A 19,133-nucleotide genomic window follows, 5' to 3' on the forward strand; every position below is an offset into this window, starting at 1 on the left:
CTTATAAAACAACATTCTCCTTTCTCAGGAGATTCACTTCCTGGAGCAGCTGTACGAGTCCTCGTCGACCGGCCTGCCTGTTTGAACGGCTTACCTGTCTCACGTGGTGTGCAGAATTGGTTGGGAAATGCAGTCATGATTGTATTTTTACCTGGTGATGCGCCTGGGCAGACCCTGTAGCACCTGCTCATTGCCAGGTGGCTGCATCCCAGCTCACAGATGTCAGAGCACTGCCCGGAGAAGCAGCGTGTGTCAGCAGCACGGGGCTTGGTGGAAGGCAGGCCAAGCGGTAAACGTCAAGGGGATCATTTGACAGAACACCACCCCAAGATCAGGGCAGGAGACACAACACACGCTGGCAGGAGTGGGGAAAAGGCTCTGTTTCCACATGACTCTCCTGCACAAGGACTCAAGTCCACAACCACAGAAAACTCTTCCTGAGTCTGGTACCAAAGTCTAGAGCCTCAGTTTCCAGGAATATTTCATCACATGAAGAATAGCTATATTACTAACGTGGATTCACCCAGGAACATCCTCGTAGAAGTTTAGAATGTGTCATCTTACAGCTCCACCCTGGGTGGCCAGATCTCAAGACTTATTGGCAAGGAGCGTGACAGGTGAGTGTGGGCACCTCCCTGGAAGGCAGCCCCTCCAACCTGACCTTGTGACAGCAAAGGCCAAGACCTCTACTCTGGACGATACACCTTGGGCAGTTCATTTCCTTGTCAGCCTGGCTCCTAGGTCAGGGGTCAGCCTGCCACCTGTTTTTGTAAATAAAGTTTTATTAAAACACAGGCATGGCCATCAACTACATATTGTCCATGGCCACTTTCTTGCTACTGTGACAGAGTTGCATAGTTTTGATGGAGACTGCATGGACTTCAAGGCCAAAAATATTTACTATGTGACCCTTTATGGAAAAGGCTTGCTGACCTCAATCTAGGTTAACGGAGCTCCAAGACCCCTCACCAAGTAGACAGTAAACTGCTTGACAGGGTCCCTTTGGAATCTTCGATCAGGCCTCACGCTGAGCTCAGTACACAGAGAATCTATCCAAGAATCAAACTATCCAAGAATCTATCAAGAATCAATGAGCTGAAAGGGACCTTGACTATCATGTCTTCCAATCCTCTCATTTTAGAGATGAAAAAACCCTAATGACCAGGCCAAAAGCCTAGAGTGACAGGAAGCAGAAGCAAATAGAACCCTTCCTGAATTCCATTGTATTGCTGAAACTCACTATATATCCAGTAAAAACGGAATAAGTGCAAAGATACATACAGATCTATACAGCAGTATCAGCAGTTGAGCATATGGTATATGTCAAACACCATATGGATATACACATTTCAGTCTTGGACCTCAAACCCTGGGAGAAAAGTGGATATATAAAAATATATATATATAAGTGGATATATAAAAATGTGTATGTACATTATATATTACATATAAATATTATGATAATGTACATACATGTGTATACGTCTGTGTGTGTGAAGCAATAATAAAATGATGGCACACACGCTCCTTGGTAGGAAACAGCCAGTTATGAGGACAGGCTCTATCTAATCTGTGACTTCAAGGTAATCGTGCCAGTAAGGTAACTGTGCCAGTTGGATACTGTCCTCCTTGTTTGAACCCAACTGAGGGAAATCAGCACCAGCTCAGGGGACAGAGCCACGTCATGGGTGATAGTTGTCCTCCATCCCTGGCTTCTTTTTCTAGCTCCTTGCAGACCATCCTCCCCCCATGTCACAAGCCCTGCATCCGTGAGGTGCATCTGATAACTGCTCCTTTGTCCTCCTCAGCTGATGTCTGATCACACATCAGGAGGTACTCCCTCACCCCAAAGTGTTAACCAGCCAGGCGTTCCCTCCGAGGACCCTTTATCTCCACTCTGGAATGAAAGGTGCCTCACCCTTGATAATGTAGTTCTTGGCACACAAGTCAAAAAATGTTTTCTGAAGAGCATCAGGCCTAGATAAGCTCCAAGTGCCCTTCACAGTGACCTAAAGCGGGAGCAGGGCCAGAGGGATAGGCCTTGGCTCTCTCCAGCGTGTCCTTGTTCTCCTGGTCAGAAGAAGCTCCTGGGGTCCCGATGGGGTGGAAAACAGGGGGCCTTTCATCACCAGCTCCTCAGAATCTGCCCTGGCAACAGGTCTGCTGGGAGGAGATGTGGATGGCTTCTTCTCCCTTCTCCACCTCACTACCCACCCCGGAACTTAAACCCAAGCCCTTATCTGCTCGTGCCATAAAACAGCTCAGTGCCTTCCAGCCCCTTTGCCTCCAGCTCCCATAGCCGAGTACCTGCCCTTGGTCCCAGTTCTCCTGCATGTCCAGTGGCTGCCCTGCCCGCCCCTCCATCCCAGGCTTCAAGTTCTGTCTGTGCCGATGGTGTCTGCCTTGTGTATCTTACTCTCTTCCAGACTCGGGGCCAGGCGCCTGGTCAACCTCACTCAACAGCTGCCACGTGGAAAAGTGCATTGTGAGCGTGTTTGGCTTTAATTTTGTTACTTTTCATTACTAACATACAAGATGTGCTGTTGTAGTCAGTCAGACCTGGGTTTGAACCCCAACTCTACCACTTTCCATGGGACCCCAAGTTAAGCCATAACATTTCCAAGCCCTAGGTTTCCCATTGGCAAATCAGTCACAGTGTACCTACTCCATGGCTTCGCTGCATTAAGGATACTGAAATAAATGGAGTGCTGAGCACAATGTCTGGAGCACAAGAGATGCTCAAAAAATTGAGTTTATTATCATAGCTTCCCACCATCTTGCTGCTTTTGACTATATCATGTGTCTTAGAATGACTCAGAAAGGGCTGAGCATCCGTGAGGCTGGGCCCCCCTGGAGTAAACCACAGCCAGTAGCTCATTTCTTCCTCCTCACTTCCGACTGCTGTGTGGCAATATAACAGCCTAACCTCTCTGGGCCTCGGTGTCCTCTTATTAAAAGCACCGTCAGGCTCCTCAGAAGCTGCTGGAATCTCATGAGGACTCAGTGGAACACACTGAATTCCAGGAAGAACACTGTTAACTTTCTTTTGATGTAATATTGTTCATGTTTGGAGTACCCTGGCAAATTGTCTGTAATTATTTTCATTAGAGGACTCTACTGTAGCTCTATAAATGAGTCTGGTTTAGTTGCTAAGTCGTGTCTGACTCTTTGAGACCCCATGGACTGTAGCCTGCTAGGCATCTCTGTCCATGGGATTCTCCAGGCAAGAGTACTGGAGTGGGTTGCCATTTCCTTCTCCAATAAAGTTGGAGTCTAGTTCTTTGTAATGGAGTAAGAGCAGAGTAACTGGAATAAACACAGGTTTATTTCAAGATAAGGGGTCCCTCCTTGCAGATATGAGTTTCAAAGCTTACCCTAGAATCCTGAGGCGCTTTGGCCAATGGCCATCTGTTGGCAAGGGGACAGGATCTGCCTTGGGTAGCCACCCACACACATCACACAGCAGGTACTACCTCTACTCCCGGCCTGATGGACAACAAGCTCGATGCACATGCTGCTCTCCTCATCTCCCTCTGCCCCTCCTTCTGATCCTCTTCCTCCTGTCTCCTGATCTGATAAAGCAGTGAGAACCAATGTGGCAGCAAGGGCTACAGTGTCCAGACATAGCCCATGCAGGGTAACACATTTTAAATTGGACCTCTGGGGACAGACCTGAAAGCAAAGAGGTCAGTGGAAAGGTGGGAACTGATCGACATCAAAAGGTAGGAGTTGACTGACAGCAGAAACAGGAAGAAGATTTGAGAACAGGTGGGTCTCTAGGCAGCTCTGACTTCCCTGTGTGACCATTGCCCAGTTTCTAATGTAGAGATCTGACTTGGCTTTGGACTATTCATTGTGACCTACGGAGAGTTAAGGGAAGGCAAACTCATGGGGATCCTACTCCAGTTGCCATTAAAAAAATATCTCTTGACTCAGCACAAGCACTTTCTCTTCACACAGCTGCGAGGGTCTGGGTGCGATGAGGCAGCAGGGAGCAAAAGTTCCATTGCTTCGGGATGGGTCCTAGCTCTGAGGCCTTGGACAGGGGATCAGTCTCTCTGAGCTTGACTTTCCTGATCTCTAACTTGGGAGTAATAATAGTAATAATAGTGTCCCTTCCCCATGGAATTCAAGGAGCTAAATAAGCAAGGGCTTCAGAACAGCATGGGCTTCCCTGCTGGCTCAGACAGTAAAGAATCTACCTGTAATGTGGGAGGCCCAGGTTCGATGCTTGGGTCGAGAAGATCCCTAGGAGAAGGAAATGGTAGCCCACTTGAATATTCTTGCCTAGAGAATTCCATGGACATAGGAGCCTGGTGGGCTACAGTCCATGGGGTCCAAAGAGTCAAACACAACTCAGCGACCAACGCTGTCACTACACAATCAGAACAGCACACAGCCATGGCTATCATTATTCAGTTTCCAAACGTATTCTCTGACTTTTGAAAATGCAGAGACAACCATGGGACCAAAGAGGACTGGGGAATGAGGGTTGATTTCTCTACTTCATAAATCAGGTCAGCTCCCCTCTGTTTCTCCCACTTTCCCCTCCTGACATCTGGCCCCCCATCAATTCCTGACATTTTCCACTTCAAATGCATTATATTCCGGGCATGGGGATGAAAAGCTGTACCAAAAAGAAACCCCAAAAACCACAAACCCATGACTGCTTTTAATTCCATAGGCCATGGAGCAGGTTCTAAAGTCAAGGGTCAATATTTAAGATGACTGGAACATAATGTACATTGAGGTGACCAAGGAATAGCTGGTAGACTCACTTGACCCTCAGATTTCTCTCCAGTGCCTATCCCAATCCTTCACATTCCTGGATCCAGGGTGTCCATAGAGGCCCTTGTTAGGTCATGGGCAGTGCTCCCATAATGGACTATCCATTGGAATAGGTGGGGGCTTCCCTGGTGGCTCAGAGGTTAAAGCGTCTGCCTGCAATGCAGGACACCCGGGTTCAATCCCTAGGTCAAGAAGATCCCCTGGAGAAGGAAATGGCAACCCACTCCAGTATTCTTGCCTGGAAAATCCCATGGACAGAGGAGCCTGGTAGGCTACAGTCCACGGGGTCACAAAGAGTCGGACACGACTGAGCGACTTCACTTTCACTTCACTCTCACTTTCCTCCCTTGAAGACCCTGATTCATAAGTGTGTGCTGGAATTTAGAAAGTGTCCCAAGTGGACTATGTGATCATACAAGGGTGGGACACCCTGTTCTGGTCGAGATCACTCCAGCCTGGGGTCAGGACCTCCAGGTTTCTCCCTCGGCTCCTGCAGAAGAATGTGGAGTACAGGCCCCAGAAAGTCACCTTGTCTCTCATGGGGATTAAATCTCTTCCTTTCTCCAAGGGACTGCATGAGGATAAAATCATGCATTGTTCTTATTCAGGCTCTCAGTCATTCCGACTCTTTGCGACCCCATGGACTGCAGCATGCCAGGCCTCTCTGTCCTTCACTATCTCCCAGAGTTTACTCAAACTCATGTCCATTGAGTCAGTGACACTATCCAACTATCTCATCCTTTGTCACCCCATTCTCCTCCTGCCCTCAATCTTTGACAGCATCAGGGTCTTTTCCAATGAGTCGGCTCTTCACATCAGATGGCCAAAGTATTGGAGCTTCAGTTTCAGCATCAGTCCTTCCAGTGAATATTCAGGGTTGATTTCCTTTAGGATTGACTGGTCTGATCTCCTTACTGTCCAAAGGACTCTCAAAAGTCTTCTCCAGCACCTCAGTTCGAAAGCATCAATTCTTTGGCACTCAGCTTTCCTTATGGTCCAACTCTCACATCCGTACACGACTACTGGAAAAATCATAGCTTTGACTATATGGACCTTTGTCAGCAAAGTGATGTCTCTGCTTTTTAACATGAACTCTGGGTTTGTCATAGCTTTTCTTCCAATAGCTTTTCTTCCAAGGAGCAAGTGTCTTAATTTCATGGCTGCAGTCACCAGCCGCAGTGATTTTGGAGCCCACGAAAAGAAAATCTGCCACTGTTTCCACTTTTCCCCCATCTATCTGCCATGAAGTGATGAGACTGGATGTCATGACCTTAGTTTTTTGAATGCTGAGTTGTAAGTCAGCTTTTCCACTCTCCTCTTTCACCCTCATCAAGAGGGTATTTAGTTCCTCTTCACCTTTCTGCCATTAGAGTGGCATCATCTACATCTCTGAGATATCAGATGAGAGACTCAAAAATGCTTCTGAAACTGTATGGACACAAAAGGAGCCATTTTAGGAGAGTCTAGGAAATCAAGCCAGGATAGGGAACGAAGGCTTGGTTGGAATATCATCAGGTGGAAGCAGGTGAACTTGGTATAGCCGGAAGAGGAGTGGATATGACAGAGAGACTATTCCAGGAAGAGTAAGCTCAGGGTGTCAAACATGGTGGGCTTACCACGTGGCTCAGTGGTAAAGAATCCACCTGCCATTGCAGAGGACACAGGTTCAATCCCTGGGTCAGGAAGATCCTCTGGAGAAGGAAATGGCAACCTATGACAGTATTCTTGCCTGGGAAATCCCATGGACAGAGGAGCCTGGCAGGCTACAGTCCATGGGGTTGCAAAAGAGTCAGACATGACTTAGAGACTAAAAAACAACAACAATCAACCATGGTGGGCAGGAGGAAAAAAAGGGCTGCTGACAGAATGCCATCTTAGGGGCTGATGAGATGATGTAGCAGTAGGAAACAAGGAAATAAATAATTTCTATGGTAGAGATGGGCTTGTGGTTTGTCAAACCTACTTCACCTTTTCCTGAAAACAGAGTGGATAACACACATGCTCCAGCCTATGGAAAGTGGGTGGAAGTGATTCGGCCACTTCTAGGCAGGGAACGTGCAAACTCTCCATGTGATCCTCCCCTCTTCCCTGTGATGCTCCATCCTTTACCCTGTGTTGATCCAGTGCAAAGTCCAGCAGAGGAGTTGGCAGCCTTGGGGGAGGGCAGGACCACAGAGAAGAAGGAGCCAGAGGAGGGGAGGTCATTCACCAAACTCTGCACTGAGCTATTTTGTGAACAAGGTGATGGGTACATGCTGACCAGTAATACAATGTCTTAAACAATGAAAGCTCTAATTTACGAAAGGAGTTCATGTTCTGATTTCATTTGATCCTTATAGAAATCCCATCAGACAGATCTATCTCTGCTACACTCTTACAGTACTCCTGGGAGAAGAGGTCACATGACCTTCCCCACGTGGCATCTCTCTCTCCCCAAAGTCCTGTGGTCCAGCCCTGCCCAGAACCCTTTATCTCCACAGGAAAAATCTGAGGCATTTGTGATAAAGGACCATAGACATAAGGCTCCTTTGGTTTCCAAGGCAAAAAAACAAAGACACAGTGGATGCTAGATTTTATGATATGACTATAAAATGCCAAGAACTCAAAAGTGAAAATGAATAAAAGGCAGGTGAGGTTGTCCCTCCCCCCAACCACCCACCTGCTGTGTTTCCTGGGCCTCTGCTTCCCATCAGCTTTAGGAAGCAGAGGTGGGCAGGGAGGGGAGGGGAGCTTTGGCTGAGTCAAGAAGTCTTTATCAGTTGCCATGCCAACCTCCCAAACTGAGTTTTTAAGCAATAGTAACTGGGACATGGTTTTCACTTCCTCTGTGTTCTAGCTAATGGATTCCCAGTTGGAGTCCATTCACTACACACCCTTCCTCCTACATCTTCTGGGTTATCTCTAGTCTTATACTTGATTCTTACCTGCTTACTGCAGAATAATGATAAATAGAAGTGGAAGACATCACCTTGAGCTCCATGGAGGTTGGTATGGGGTATAGGGTAACCAGTACCAACTGCTACACACCCAAGGTGCAGGGAGATGAACTCCTAGGTCAGAATACCTCTCTGGGGCCAGCCATGCCACCTACAGATAATTAAGTACTTCCTCTTTTAAAATTCAGTTGTCCCACAAGCAGGAGGCTAACACATGCAATCTTTTGCATTTTAAATCAAAACCCAAATCACTCAGTTTGCCCCATGATCCGATTCAAACTGTCCACCCTCCCCGCATCTCTTCACAGGCTTTGTCACAGCCCAGCAGAACGCTGAATTCTTCTAGACACGTCCTAACCCTTTCTTGCCTCTACAGCCATCATTGATGTGGTTTCCTCCGTCTGGGACGTCACGTTTATTTCCGTTCTGCTTCGTCATCACCTTTGCTAAATGCTCCTGTGCCTCGTTTTTCCCTCTCACATGGGCATTTTCTAAGGTACAGCCTTTACCCACTTCTCCAAGCTCCCACTTTCAGGGAACCCATTCCTTCAACAGGTAAGGAGGAAGCACAAGTTCAAGTCCACAACCCTGGCCTGGCCTTTTTCTCATTCTTAGCTCTGGTTTTCCAGCACTCCAATGGCCATGTGCCCTCAACTCCAGCCCGCTGTCATCCGAAACAGAACAGTTCTAAAACCTGAAGATTGCTCTCATTATCAACAGCTCCATTCCTCATGGCTCTATTTCTACCCTAGGTCCATCAGGTTTCTGAGTTCAAAGGAACCGTGAAGCTCAATTCATTCATCTGCACTCAATCCACTTACAATTTAGACAATAATGGTGAAGCCCACCACTAGCATCCACCATTCCAGACATGGAAACCAGCCTCTCCAGAGGTGAAGTGACCATGAATCCAAAGCTTGGGCCTCCCTCCTGTGTTTGCACAGGCTTCTTCCAAGGCCTGGACTCATCCTGTAGCGACATCATGCTTCCCCAGCACGCTCCTCCTTTTAGCCCTGGCTTAGGCTCATGATGGCCTCCCCGCAAGGAACACTGGAGAAGCCTCCTCCCAGCGCTCAAGGCTCTCCTTATTCATAACCACTTTGAACACAGTCATAAGAGCAAAGGCAAGAAGAGCAGCAGCTCCTGTGTCTTCTCACGTCTTTTCCTTAAGCCCATAAAGCACGTAACCCAAAATGTTAGACTCTGAATTTATCTGATAAGAGGGCGTCAGACCAGATGACTCCACAGAGGTTTTTCCCAGTCAAAAATTCTGTGATTTTATGATCGTTGAGCCCATCTTACAGAAGACGAAGTCTGGCCTTAAAGAAAGTCACACATAGCTCAGCAGGACCTAGACTCCAGGTATTCTAACTTTGAACTCATTAGTCTTCCCACCACATTGTGCAAAGCAGTATAGGAACCATTCTAACGAAGCGGGGGCCAAATCGAGCTCCTGTTCTGGATAGAACCCTCTGGTTATTCCACATTACTCACAAGGGCTCAGAAATCACTTAGCTGCCATTCAAAGCCCTTTCTCACCATTGTGTTTCTTTCTATGTTATTTCCCACTGTGCCCTTCCCTATCTCTCTCTTCAGCCCACCTTGTATACCCCACTCCCAGGCACTTAGTGACTCCTCATTACTCTTCAGAGCACAACTCAGGGACTTCCCTGGTGGTCCAGGGGTTAAGAATCCACCTTGCAATGCAGGGGATGGGGGTTTGATCCCTGGTTGGGGAACTAAGATCCCACATGTTGTAAAACAACTGAGCCCTCAAGCCACAACTAGAGAGTCCGTGTGCCTCAATGAAGGTCCTGCATGCCATAACTAAGACCCGACACAGCCAAATAAATAAATAAATGTATATATGTATGCATATTTTTTAAAAAGTTTAACTCAGGTCCTACCTCCCCAAGACTAGACCAGGAGACCTCATTTGAGCCACATGCATCCCTCATTTCATTGCCTACCACGCATGTGGCATGATGTTAGCATTTTTACTCCTCAGCTTCTAGTTCATGGGCTGCTAAGATGCCATCATCTCTGATGTCCCCTCCCAGCTTTCAGCTGCCACAGGGCCTAGCACAGAGTAGGTGGTTCCACAAACATGTTTGTTAATTGGTTAACTGATTGATGGATTGTTCCCAATCTCTTAACTCCCCACATTCTTTATCTTACTAATATTTCCTTCACACCCAGCTTTTTAAATGACTTGTCACTCCTACATCATAAAAAAAAAAATTACACAGGAAGAGAAGCTAGTTTAAAAGAGAGGTCAAAAGCATTCCTTTCCTCCCTTTTCTGGTTTATTTAGGGTCAACCCTGGGTGACTCACTCGAATAAGCATAGTTGCCTCAACTGCCTCCATCCCAAGAAATGCATACTTCCAGTGGGGAGTCAACTTTCTCTTGCCCTTTGGATCCTCCCCTGAGTAGGTTTAACCCTATTTACCTACAATCTGGGCCAGCTGTTCTCAATCTTTGATGAATCTGAGGATCACTGAGGGGAGATGTCTGGGATTCAGCCCAACCTCCTGAATCTGAATCCCCAGGGACAGGGCTGGGCAAACCTGTATGAAGAAGCTTTGCAGTGACTTTTTTATGCCCCAAAGGTTGAGCGCCAGTGGCCTAGCCATTGTTCACCATGAGCACTGCAATAAATAGAACTCAAAGAACCTCTCCGTGCTAACAGAACCAGAGGGGACCTCTTTCCAGAGGTTAATAACTCCATTGCTTTTTACCAGAAAGAGTTTTCATTTTAGTTCTGACAGCAGATTATCTATCTTATTTACCCTTAAGTATTTCACATCTCAGATCTAAGACATTCCTTGAATAAATATATGAGTTTCCAAAGTAGGTTGTCACTCAGGGAGCTGGCAGACACTTCCCCGGTTGTTGGAGCTGACCCCTCAGAATGCCAGCAGGGTCAGATCTAAGATGCCTGGGGTGGAGACTCACCTTCAGGAAACCCATGATTAACCACTTTGCATCTTCATGAAAAAGACACCTGGGGGTGTCTCCTGCGTAACAGTTCTTAAAGGTACCAGATATTGAGAGTCTATTACATTTTCCCTATAGTCTAGATAGGTAATATGTATACGTGTGTAGTGTTTTCTAGGACAGTAGCCATGGCTAGGCAGAGCTTGAAGGTTGCAAGCAAATGGGAACATGGCATAGAGGTTTCAGGGGTCCTCTTGGAACTAAAGGACCTGGAACTCCAGAAGCTTCTTTCCTGCTGAGAGGTCAAAATTGTAGCACCTGTGGATGAGCCCAGGAAGCTCTACCTGGAACCCAGTGACAAGAAGGGGATGAAACCCCAGAAGTAACACTCCCATGGAGCTGAAAAGGGAGGGGCCAGTGTAGCACCCTCGGTGATTTGATGCATCTTAGTCCAGCCCCGGAGAAGGCAATGACACCCCACTCCAGTACTCTTGCCTGGAGAATCCCAGGGACAGGGGAGCCTGGTGGGCTGCCATCTATGGGGTCGCACAGAGTCGGACACGACTGGAGCGACTTAGCAGCAGCAGCAGTCCAGCCCCTGGAGCTGTGTGGGAGCAACTACCAGAGGAATCAATACCCCTTGAGCTGGAAGAATCTGACCATTGGTCAGCGATCTACACTCTCCTGGGGTTACATTCCTCCAGACAGTGGTTGGTGGGGGCCTCCGGCTCTTGGAGCAACAGCCCCGTCAGAGGTGATCAGATACAGAGACCACTGCGCTCCGGCCACCGTCACTCCGTCTCTGCACCAGTGACTTCTGGGACACATTAAGGAAGGAAAGTGCGAGGGCTTGGCTTTTGGGGCTATCCTAGGCCTGCAGAGGAGGCTTTACTTAGACCCCAGATTCTACACAGCTTGTTCAGTGCTCACAGCAACCCCAGGAAACAGGTATTGCCATGATCAGCATTGCACAGGCAAGACGACTGTGGCCCAGAGATGTCAAGCAGCCTGTCCTAGCTCACATAGCAGGTGACCTTCAGGGGCACCGAAAACTGCATTCTTCTACTGCATCTTCCATCACCACTACATGGGCTCTGCATCTGAATTTCAAAAGAAGTCAAGAATTAAAAGCTTTTGACTTATCTGAATTGATGGGCTCTTTACCCTGGGTGGAGAAAGCTACCGACCACTCTAGAGAGACAGCTCAGGTGATCAGGGAGGCGGGGGCTGACACCACTGGCCATGGGCTTTTACATCTTCAGACCTCCAGTCCTCACAGTCACCACCTGCCAGGGTACCTGAGACTTGTATGCGTCAACCTTTGACATCGGTATTCCCAGGGATGTGTTACCAGGTAAGGATGCGCAGCTGACATAGCAGGGCAGATGGATTTGTGTATTGCATTACTGACCAAAGAGCAAAACCAGGAGAAAACAGTGGCATAATGTGACAAAAGGAACTTCAAAACCTGATAAACCCATGACTGGCCAGGTGACCAGGCAGCCAGTGGGCAGCTGGGGTCTGAGAGGTAACACAACAAAATTTGATCCGGTCTGTTCTGGAAGTCAGATGACCACGCCACGGGTGGCCATGACATGACTTGTGCTCTGCACCACTGTCAGAGCCTTCTGGATCCCTCCATAAATGAAATGACTAGTCATTTCCATCAGACATCAGCAGGCCTCCGTTCTGTTTCCCCCAGGGGCTGAATTGATCATTATTTACTAGACCGACCCCACACACAGACTGTTCTGGAGTCCTGCAGATAAGGGCTTTATGGTCCGTCAGCATCTGTTCACTGCAGCACTGTTGGCTGTGAGCTTTCTATCAACAGCACTCCTGATGAGAATGATCACGATGACCCGAGGCTGTTAGACGTTCTAGACATTCATCCGCTAGCAAAGCCAACGAGCTCAGTAATGGCAAAGCTGCCTGCTGAGAGACCTGCCTCTGATCAGGACTCTCCACGAGAGCTCCACCCGAGTTGCCTAGGGGTGGGGGTAAAAACACTGCTTCTGGGTCCCACCTACAGAAATTGTGATGTAACTGACCAGGGAGCAGCCTGGCATCAGAAGTTTTAAACTGCTGCTACTGCTAAGTCACTTCAGTCGTGTCCGACTCTGTGCGACCCCATCCCTGGGATTCTCCAGGCAAGAAGACTGGAGTGGGTTGCCATTTCCTTCTCCAATGCATAAAAGTGAAAAGTGAAAGTGAAGTCGCTCAGTCATGTCCAACTCTTCGCAACCCCAAGGACTGCAGCCTACCAGGCTCCTCCGTCCATGAAGTTTTAAAAATCTCCCCCAAATTATTTGATTATGTAGCCAAATTTGAGAACCACTAGTTTTCTGTTGAAACTCAAGAGACGTCTGTTTCAAACTGGGTGGCTTTGGTGACTTTCTACCTCTGGGGTCTAGGACGGGGACTGAAGGTGGAGGTGTCGCTACGGGAGGAGGAATGCCTTGATCTAACTACACAGCACATCCTGTGTTTGTCTTCCCAAATCACTTTCTGTTTTGCTTTTATTTCCTTGTTCTTTTTTCTTTCAATAAACCACGCTCACTGCCTCTATCAACTCTAACCTGTTGTCCTCCCTTTGTGATCAAAGTCCCAGCTGTGTATGATCTCATTTATTCTCAAAATAGCCCTGCGAGTGAGGAAGCAGCCAGGCCATTGTTCCCTAAGGCAAATCAGGGACCTGCAGATCAAGAAAGGTTCTATCTGCCACGGGACTCATATGCTTATCGAAGTCAATGTGTTCTCAGCAATTTTCAGCTTACACAACGTTTTCCTCTATTTGTTCCCGTGGCATCCTCGCAGCCAGTCTGTGGTGACAGTATTTTCATATCCAGGGTGACCACACGTTCTCATCAACCCCAGGTGACACCTGCTGTCCCAGCCTGACTATTGGAAGTACCTCCTTTCTCCCTCAGGAGTTTGGACAATAAAAGATAAGGGCACTTTATTTATAATCACCCTCTTGTTTGAAGAGGGGGGAATGCTGAGATTCACAGAAGTTATGGAACTTGTTCAGAGACTTGGCCAAGAAGAGGCAGAGACAAGATTTGAACCCAGTTGTCTGTCCCCTCTGCCCCATTCGCATTTGTTGGGAAATGAGAATGAGAGCTGACTGACTCAAACCTTTCTTATTATAGATGAAGAAACTAAAAACGGTGGGTCAATGATCTCTTAAACATCCCCATGATGTTTAAGCCCCATGAGATGGCTTCTCTGGTGGTCGGTTCAGTGACTGGGACTCCGCCTTGCAGTACAGCGGACACCGGTTCAATCCCTGGTCCAGGAGCATCCCATGTGCTCACATGCCTCAGAGCAACTAGGTCCACACTGTAACTACTGAGCCTGTGCTCTGCAATAAGAGAAGCCACTGCAATGATAAGCTCTTACATGGTGATGAAGAGTGGCCCCCTCTCCCAAAGCTAGAGAAAGCCCTCATGCAGCAACAGCGAAACACCAAAGCTAAACAAACAAACAAAAAAAAAATTTTTAATTAAATAAATAAATCTTAAAAAAATGTCCCCATTAAAATGTTCCCTGGAAGGGAAAGACTTGGAGTACAGATCAGGGACGGGCGGGAGCCTTGATAGCATTGCATAACCATATTAGAATGGACTGGAGATGGAAATGGCAACCCACTCCAGTATTCTTGCCTGGAAAATCCCATGGACAGAGATCTACAAAATTCCTGGAGGGCTACAGTCCACGGGGTCACAAAGAGTTGGACACAACAGAGTGACTAGCACATTAGAATGGATTTGTAAGTTGCCAGTAAGTGTCATCTTAGAAACACGTGAAAGGCTGACTTGGCAAAAGAAGGTACAAGGCCTGACATATGGGTATTTGAGAACGAATAAAAAATTTAGAGTCTAAACTGCTAGCTGAGGGCTGGATCTGAATGTTATTTACTGCTATCTACGTCTGAACATTTCACGGATGCTCTCTGAGCACCTGAATTTTTCAACCATAAAACGAGATGAACCACCATCCTTAGTTTCCGAGGTTGTTACAGGGAGAGCAAACTGCGGCTGGCAAAGTGCTCTCTCAGCAACATGTCTCAAGAGGTCCCTGGGAGCCACATGTCATTTGCTTTCACCACTTTTTATGTGTGAATCAAGGCTCATGGATCAAGGAAGCTGGGGATCCAATGAGATAAGGTATTTGAATGTGCTTCCTAAGTCCTAAAATGCCACCGTTTAGTATTATTAATAAGCAGCAGCAGTGGTGACAGATAATGATCACCAATCGATGTGACATAGAATCTATCGTAAGTCCTTGAAACTCTCACGGTAATGAAGGTTTTGAGTGACACACAGAAGGTTTTCCTGTTGGCTCCGTCGGTAAAGAGTCTGCCCACAATGCGGGTGACCTGGGTTTGACCCCTGGGTTAGGAAGATCCCCTAGAGAAGGAAATGGCAACCCACTCCAAAATTCCTGCCTGGAGAATTCCATGGACAGAGGAGCCTGGTGGGCTACAGTCCATGGGGTCACAAAGAGTCGGACACAAGTGAGTGACTAACTTTTGCTTTTACTTTTCCCAGGGGACAGGCCAGGTTTTGGGGGGGGGGGTCCCTTCAAGGGAGTGTTGAAGATGACCACATCACAACACTTACTGGGTGAGGAGAGACTGCCTGGAAGGCTTCCTAGAAACCAACCTTGCTGGGCCTGCAGAAATCACCTCGGATACCTGAGACCTTCCACAAGGCCTTTCTTCTGATGGGAATCCTACAGCTACGAGACATGGTAAATCATGGAAATACCTGATTCTATAAATCAGGATACGGCTGGCTGCCTGGGCAGTGTCTTTATTTCACAATTATTTTCAGCCTTTACTTGCCCTTGTAAATGATCACTACTAACCAGAAGCTCAGAAAGGGGGGTGGGGGAATCAAAAGAGCTTTCCTATCTGATCGTTTGCTCCCCATCAACTTGGTTTCTGTGCTGACCAAGAAGGCCTGCCTGGCTCTCATGGATTGCTTTCCTTTAGGGAAAAAAACAAAAAATGACAACACAGGTACTTTAGAATTCCTGTGGGCACTGGGGGCTGCTAAGTGAGCTTTTTATACAAATGGAGAAAACTTCCAAGTTGCCAACATGAAACTCAGAAGGTGCGGGTAGAATGGACTTCTCACTCAGGAGCAGGGCAAAGGGCTCTTTTGGTTCTAAAAGAGTCAATTTGTGTTTCAAATAGCTTTCAGGAACTTGACACTGTGAAACGACCTGCTCCCAGGGAATCTGAGAAAGTCCTAGAATAGCTTTCTTCAAGAAGAACAGCAAGAGTCCTTGCTCTGTGAAAGCTCTCCGTATTCGCTCCCTAAACTGCAGGCCTGGACGCTGGGGGTCAGGGCAGCCCTGGCCAGCTCTGGGTCCAACACTGCCCAGCCTGGGAGGACATGACCTCTTTCATTACCTGGATCTGCCAGAGAGCCTGAAAATCCTTCCCAGAGGGGTCACAGAAACCAAATGAGGGTGACGGAGACAGAAGTCACATTTGGGGGAAGAGAAATAGGTCCAGGAAAGTTGTCTCACTAAAAAACAAATGCAATGTCTATACATAATTTTGCAAAATAACCCCCAAAATGTAAAGCCCAGCCGAAATATTTAACAAAACTTTGTGGTAGGCTGGGCCAACTGAGAGTACTTTTCAAGTGTAAGATAAGTCACAACTGGTTTATTATTTTTTAATAAGATAAATAAAAATTACCGAAGACCAAAAGGTTGCTATCAGGGTCATATAGATCTTACACTTCCTGCGAAATCTATTTGTTTATTTAGTTTATAGATAAGGATCCTTTAACCAAAACAAATTTAAAAGGCATGTCTATTTCCATACATTTCCCCATGTATAAAGAGAGATAGACATGTCTTAAATTCAGCCAGGAGGCTCCCGACAGGCACCAAGTTCTCTTCCCTTCTCAGTTACCTGTATATTTCTAGGGAACCTGCATTCTAAGATGTTTGGGGTTTTTTGTGAAAGTTCTCAGCGCTCAGGCAGCCTGCCGGCGGCTGCCCCTCCCCCAAGTCCTGGCGACTCCGCACCGCCCTGGAGACAACTCTTCTGCGCTCAGGTTTCTCGGCTTCTGGAGGACCTATCAAATGTTTCTTATTACACTGGAGAACCGGGAAACGGCGCATCAGCCTCCATCCTTCCTCCTCCAGGTTGCAAAGAAGTGTAAGCAGCTGTTGACGTTGGACTGTTTCGACGCAGGGAGCGAGGGGACTTAATGAATTCCCCCAGCCCCGTGCCCCCACCTCCCAGACTGCCTCAGGTCACCCTTTGCATTTCCTGATACAACCCCGCGGAAACACGATTATGACACGAATAATAATGTGGGCGAGTGGAGTGTTTGCTTTCCGGCTTGCAGATCACAGCACAAGAACAATCTTTGTTCCCTTCTGCTTTTCTTTTAACAGAGTAAAAGAGAAAAAGGAGGTTTTAAGAAATGTTATTTCTACTTTGCCAAAGATCATATTATTAGTAATGCTTTCTTTTCTCCCTCTTCCTTCCCCTCACCTCCCCGCCTTTTTAGAAGAAAGCTTCATGGGTCCAGCCAGGTTTCTGCCCTCATCCTGCACCCGAAGATGCCCTTCAGGACAAACCAAAATCGCGCCTAGGCAGGGTGATCGCCGGTCCTGCGGCAGGTTTGACAAACTCTCGGAGAAGACAGCCACCTGCCAGAATGCACCTGACTCCATCCCGCCCAGGAGCCCCGAAGCGAGGCTCGGGTTTGCAGAAACGCCACCCCGGGGACCGCCAGGGCGAGGCTGCGCTCCCTGGGGAAGGTCGGGCGTCGCAGAGCGCTCGGCGCCGGGGCACGTGAGCCGCGAGCCGGGCTGGAGGCGCAGCAGGTGCGGCGGCGCTGGGACGCCGACCTACCTTCACGAAGAGCTCGATCTCGGGGTCCCGGTCGTCCCCGTTAGCCGTCGCCGTGTCCGTCATGCCGTCGGCGCCCGGGGCCAGCGTCCCGGGCCGGGGAGGCGCCACCTCTGCGGCGCCCGGGCCAGCGCTCCTGCCGCCGCTGCTGCTGCTGCCGGGCGGCGGGGGCGGCCTCCGGAGGGCGTTTATTTATCTAGTTTCTTTAATCTATTTCCCCAGCCGGTGACAGCGGTGCCTGAGGGATCGGTGTCCCGGGCGATCGCCAGGAAAGGAGAGAAGCCAGGAGGGGGCAGAGGACGAGGCGGAAAAGGTGGGCTCGGGGATGGGTTGCAGGTTCCCGGGAGCAACAAGTGCCGCGCGTTGGGAGGTGTCACAGGATCCGCGCGGGCGGCGATCCTGCGGCCGCCGCCCGCGCCCAAAATAGCCGGCGCCGCGGGGCGGGGTCAACCCGGCGGGCGGGAGGGGCTCCGGGCGAGAGCGGCCCCCGCCCCGCATCCCAGGCCCCGCGGGGCGCGCCGCGACACCACCGCTGGGATAGGAGGATGTTCTGGGAAAGATAAAGGGGGAGGAAGTGTGAGAGGAGGCGGGGGAGGATGAGAGAGAAAAAGAGATGGCTTTAAGCCTCACGTTTCATTTAACGAAGCATCAGCTCCTGTAAGTTAACTCTCCTACCAGCCCTTTCCACCAGGAAAGCCCCTTTCCTGCCTTAGGGATGCTCAGAGTGGTGAGGAGCTACGGGGAGCCGGGAAGAGAACGGAAGGACCCCGAAAACTGTGCATTTGCACATCCTCGTGCGGGATAGGTTAGAGTGGGACTGGGGGAGGAGGCGGCAGGGAAGGGCAGGGAGCTGTGTAAGGTAGAGAGGTGAGCCTGCCAGGTCAGGATACGTGTCCTTTAGCCTCTGGGCTGTTTTTCTTTCTCCTTCTTTCATTTTGTTTTTTTCTTTGGCTTTCTCCTCTTTTTTTTTCTTTGTTTTCTATTTTTATTTTATTTTTCTTCTTTTTTTTTTAATGACATAGGATACGCACATGGGCTTCCCTTGTGGCTCAGCTGGTCAAGAATCCTCCTGCGATGCGGGAGACCTGGGTTCGATCCCCGGGTTGGGAAGATCCCTGGAGCCGGGAAAGACTACCCACTCCAGTATTCTGGCCTGGAGAATTCCAAGGACTATACAATCCATATACTTTGCCCACCCTATGCAAAGAACTGACTCACTGGAAAAGACCCTGATGCTGGGAAAGATTGAAGGCAGGAGGAGAAGGGGACGACAGAGGATGAGAGGGTTGGATGGCATCACCAACTTGATGACATGAGTTTGAGTAAGCTCCAGGAGTTGGTGATGGACAGGGAAGCCTGGCGTGCTGCAGTCCATGGGGTCGCAGAGTCCAACAAGACTGAGCGACTGAACTGAACTGAATATGCATATGGAAAAATATTCATATCTTAAGTGGACGTAAGTTCAATGTATTTTCACAATCTGAACTCATCCATGAAACCAGCACCAGAGAAAGAGGTAAAATGTTAGCTGCTTGCACAGAAGCTCATCCTGGTCTCTCCTCTCTAGCTCTCCCCGCTTTCACG

General features: G+C 48.5%; 1 protein-coding gene across 2 annotated transcripts in view; it reads right to left on the reverse strand.

Moving 5' to 3' along the window:
• CLIC5 (chloride intracellular channel 5) overlaps positions 1-19,133 on the reverse strand; it is a 163,452-nt gene that overhangs the window by 92,714 nt on the left and 51,605 nt on the right. Inside the window, exon 1 of one of the 2 annotated variants that reach the window (XM_043907644.1) lies at positions 17,553-17,966. The exons of the other annotated variant lie outside the window; for it this stretch is intronic. Within the exon in view, the coding sequence (XP_043763579.1) occupies positions 17,553-17,615 (63 nt within the window). The 5' untranslated portion in view covers positions 17,616-17,966. Of the gene's footprint in view, positions 1-17,552; positions 17,967-19,133 lie in introns of those variants that run through there. 2 annotated transcript variants of the gene reach the window in all.

This window comes from Cervus elaphus, chromosome 7 (assembly GCF_910594005.1).
Source record: "Cervus elaphus chromosome 7, mCerEla1.1, whole genome shotgun sequence".
Classification (NCBI taxonomy): domain Eukaryota; kingdom Metazoa; phylum Chordata; class Mammalia; order Artiodactyla; family Cervidae; genus Cervus; species Cervus elaphus.